The sequence below is a fragment of the Vigna angularis genome, chromosome 7 (genome assembly GCF_016808095.1).
Source record: "Vigna angularis cultivar LongXiaoDou No.4 chromosome 7, ASM1680809v1, whole genome shotgun sequence".
In the NCBI taxonomy this organism is placed as follows: domain Eukaryota; kingdom Viridiplantae; phylum Streptophyta; class Magnoliopsida; order Fabales; family Fabaceae; genus Vigna; species Vigna angularis.
Genome location: NC_068976.1, coordinates 23,723,983 through 23,726,225, shown reverse-complemented (window position 1 = coordinate 23,726,225; position 2,243 = coordinate 23,723,983). Strand labels below are relative to the sequence as shown.

Here is a 2,243-nt window from a genome sequence, read left to right as displayed (position 1 = left end):
AGCAGTGATTCTTGATACTGCATCTTGTTTTTTACATTCATCCTATAAATATATAAAAATTCTTATTTTAGTAAGAAAATAAAAGTAGAAGCTTTGAATAAACAGTAATGTCAAAGAATCACCACTCCATATAAAAATATTTAAAATAGAGGAATTATCTATGAAACAATTTTACTATTCATAATAAGAAGGTTGTCCCTGTTAAAAGTGATCATGAACCACTAGAAGATATCTTTAAACCTGTTCATCTTGTTCATATACAAAGAACATACATATTCATACCTATAAATATACATCAGATATATCAGTTTCATTGGACATATATATAATTATATATCAATTTTGTACACACATTGAAAATATTACATGAAAATAAATAACTTATAAATTTATTTATAACTTATAACATTGTTCAAAGTTTTTTCTTTTTTATAAAGGATATTATTAAAGTTTATTAGGCAGATTTAATTAGGGAAGTTAATGAAAATTGACCCTTGTCCAACTAATTAAGATTCAGGTACGTTGTTGAGTTCTACGTGTTTCTTCGAATTCGAATTAACGATATAATATAATAATGACAGAAGTAAACTCAGGATATTTGGAACAAATTAGAATTTGCAGAATATAGATAATATTCATCTCTTTAATTTGCTCTTAAACCCATAAGAAAAGCCACTGGAACATTCCATGCCTATAGACACGACGTTTTATTCATGAAATATCTTAAATACTTCGTAGTTGACGTGAGTTATCTCAGTTATGAGTCTCATCCTGAGTTTGTGCAACAACAGCTTCACCAGCGTAAGAGCAGCACCTTCTGCAACCTCCGTGGTATGACCGGCCACCGCAACAGCCGTAGCGACAGCCCCCACCACGTCCAGGGTAGCCACCACCATGACCGTGGCCACCACCATGACCGGGATAGCCACCACCATGACCTGGATAGCCACCGCCATGACCAGGATAGCCACCGCCATTACCAGGATAGCCACCGCCATTACCAGGATAGCCACCGCCATAGCCTCCACCAGGATATTTGGCTTCACCAACTCCATTTGTCACTTTAACAACCCCAAACTGGTTAGTGAACCATTAACCACAGCAAATATTTTTGTACATCTTTAAGTAGAAACTTATTACATAGTTAGAAAACTACACATTGAAGTTGAGAATGTATTAAAAAACAAGATGAATATCGTAACTTACCCTCTTTTGCATTGGTGGATGGCACCTCTGAGGAGGCGAAAAGGAGCATGGCGAACATGGCTAGGATCAGTATTGTCATCTTCAAACCCATCTTTCAGTATTAAGGATATATGTTTGGTAAAGAAGGATGAGAAAAAGTAGTGGAAAACATGGTGTATATATAGGAGTGAAGATACAGAAGAAGTAGGATTTGTTCTCTTAACTTGGTAGGTGGCGTTTATTAATGCAATCTTATCCAGATTTAACAGCCCAAGAGTTTTGTTCTTCACTTATGTCCTTCTCTACTTTGAACGGTAGAAAATTGTAGCTTCTAACTTGAAGCAGAGTAGTAATTGTACCCTTATCAACTTGACAGACATCAACGTGTTTAAAATGGGACTCCTTCGATATGTTAGGTTATTGAACGATAATATTGATACATTTTAATTTTATGTGCACTTATTACATATTTCTCTCTCTCTCTTATCTTATCTGATCATATCAACTATAAATTTATTATTTCTCATTTAATGTATGTGAATACTTCTTCTAGTTTATTGTACACATGTATTCATATGAATACATATATGAATACTTCATATTTATATGAATATTTTATGGATAGCAGGTTGCGATAGATTCTTCAGTCGTCAAGAAGTGCTTACCACCAACACTTTCAAAAAAGGTCAAGGACATAGTTTTCTACACTATCTCTAACCTTTTTTTTAATAATAGTATTATGACAATTTTTACGTTTATTTAACACATGAGCATAAAATAGTCTTAAAATATAAACTTTTATATTTTTTCCAAAAAAAAAAGATAATATCAAATGTAAAAATTTTAAGTGTATTAAAAAATCATTAGTTAACCTTTTTTTAGTCAGATTAACATGACCCAGCAAAAGATATTATTATGATATTGATCCCTTCTCAAATTTTTAAGAAAGAAATCACTTTACTTCATAAAAACTTAGATAACCTAACATCATAAAAAGAGATAGGAAAGCTGGATCAGCCTGAGCATGATAGAACAAGTAATAATTACAAACACCTAAA

At 32.4% G+C, this 2,243-nt stretch overlaps 1 protein-coding gene across 1 annotated transcript; it reads right to left on the bottom strand.

The window, feature by feature from the left end:
* Nucleotides 1-597: 597 nt before the first annotated feature.
* LOC108337524 (glycine-rich cell wall structural protein) lies at nucleotides 598-1,521 on the bottom strand. Its single transcript, XM_017574073.2, has 2 exons — nucleotides 1,207-1,521; nucleotides 598-1,061 (listed from the first exon to the last, which is right to left on the bottom strand). Exons 1-2 carry the CDS (start codon nucleotides 1,295-1,297, stop codon nucleotides 754-756), a joined length of 399 nt encoding a protein of 132 aa, XP_017429562.1. The 5' UTR covers nucleotides 1,298-1,521; the 3' UTR covers nucleotides 598-753.
* Between the last annotated feature and the right edge of the window lie 722 nt (nucleotides 1,522-2,243).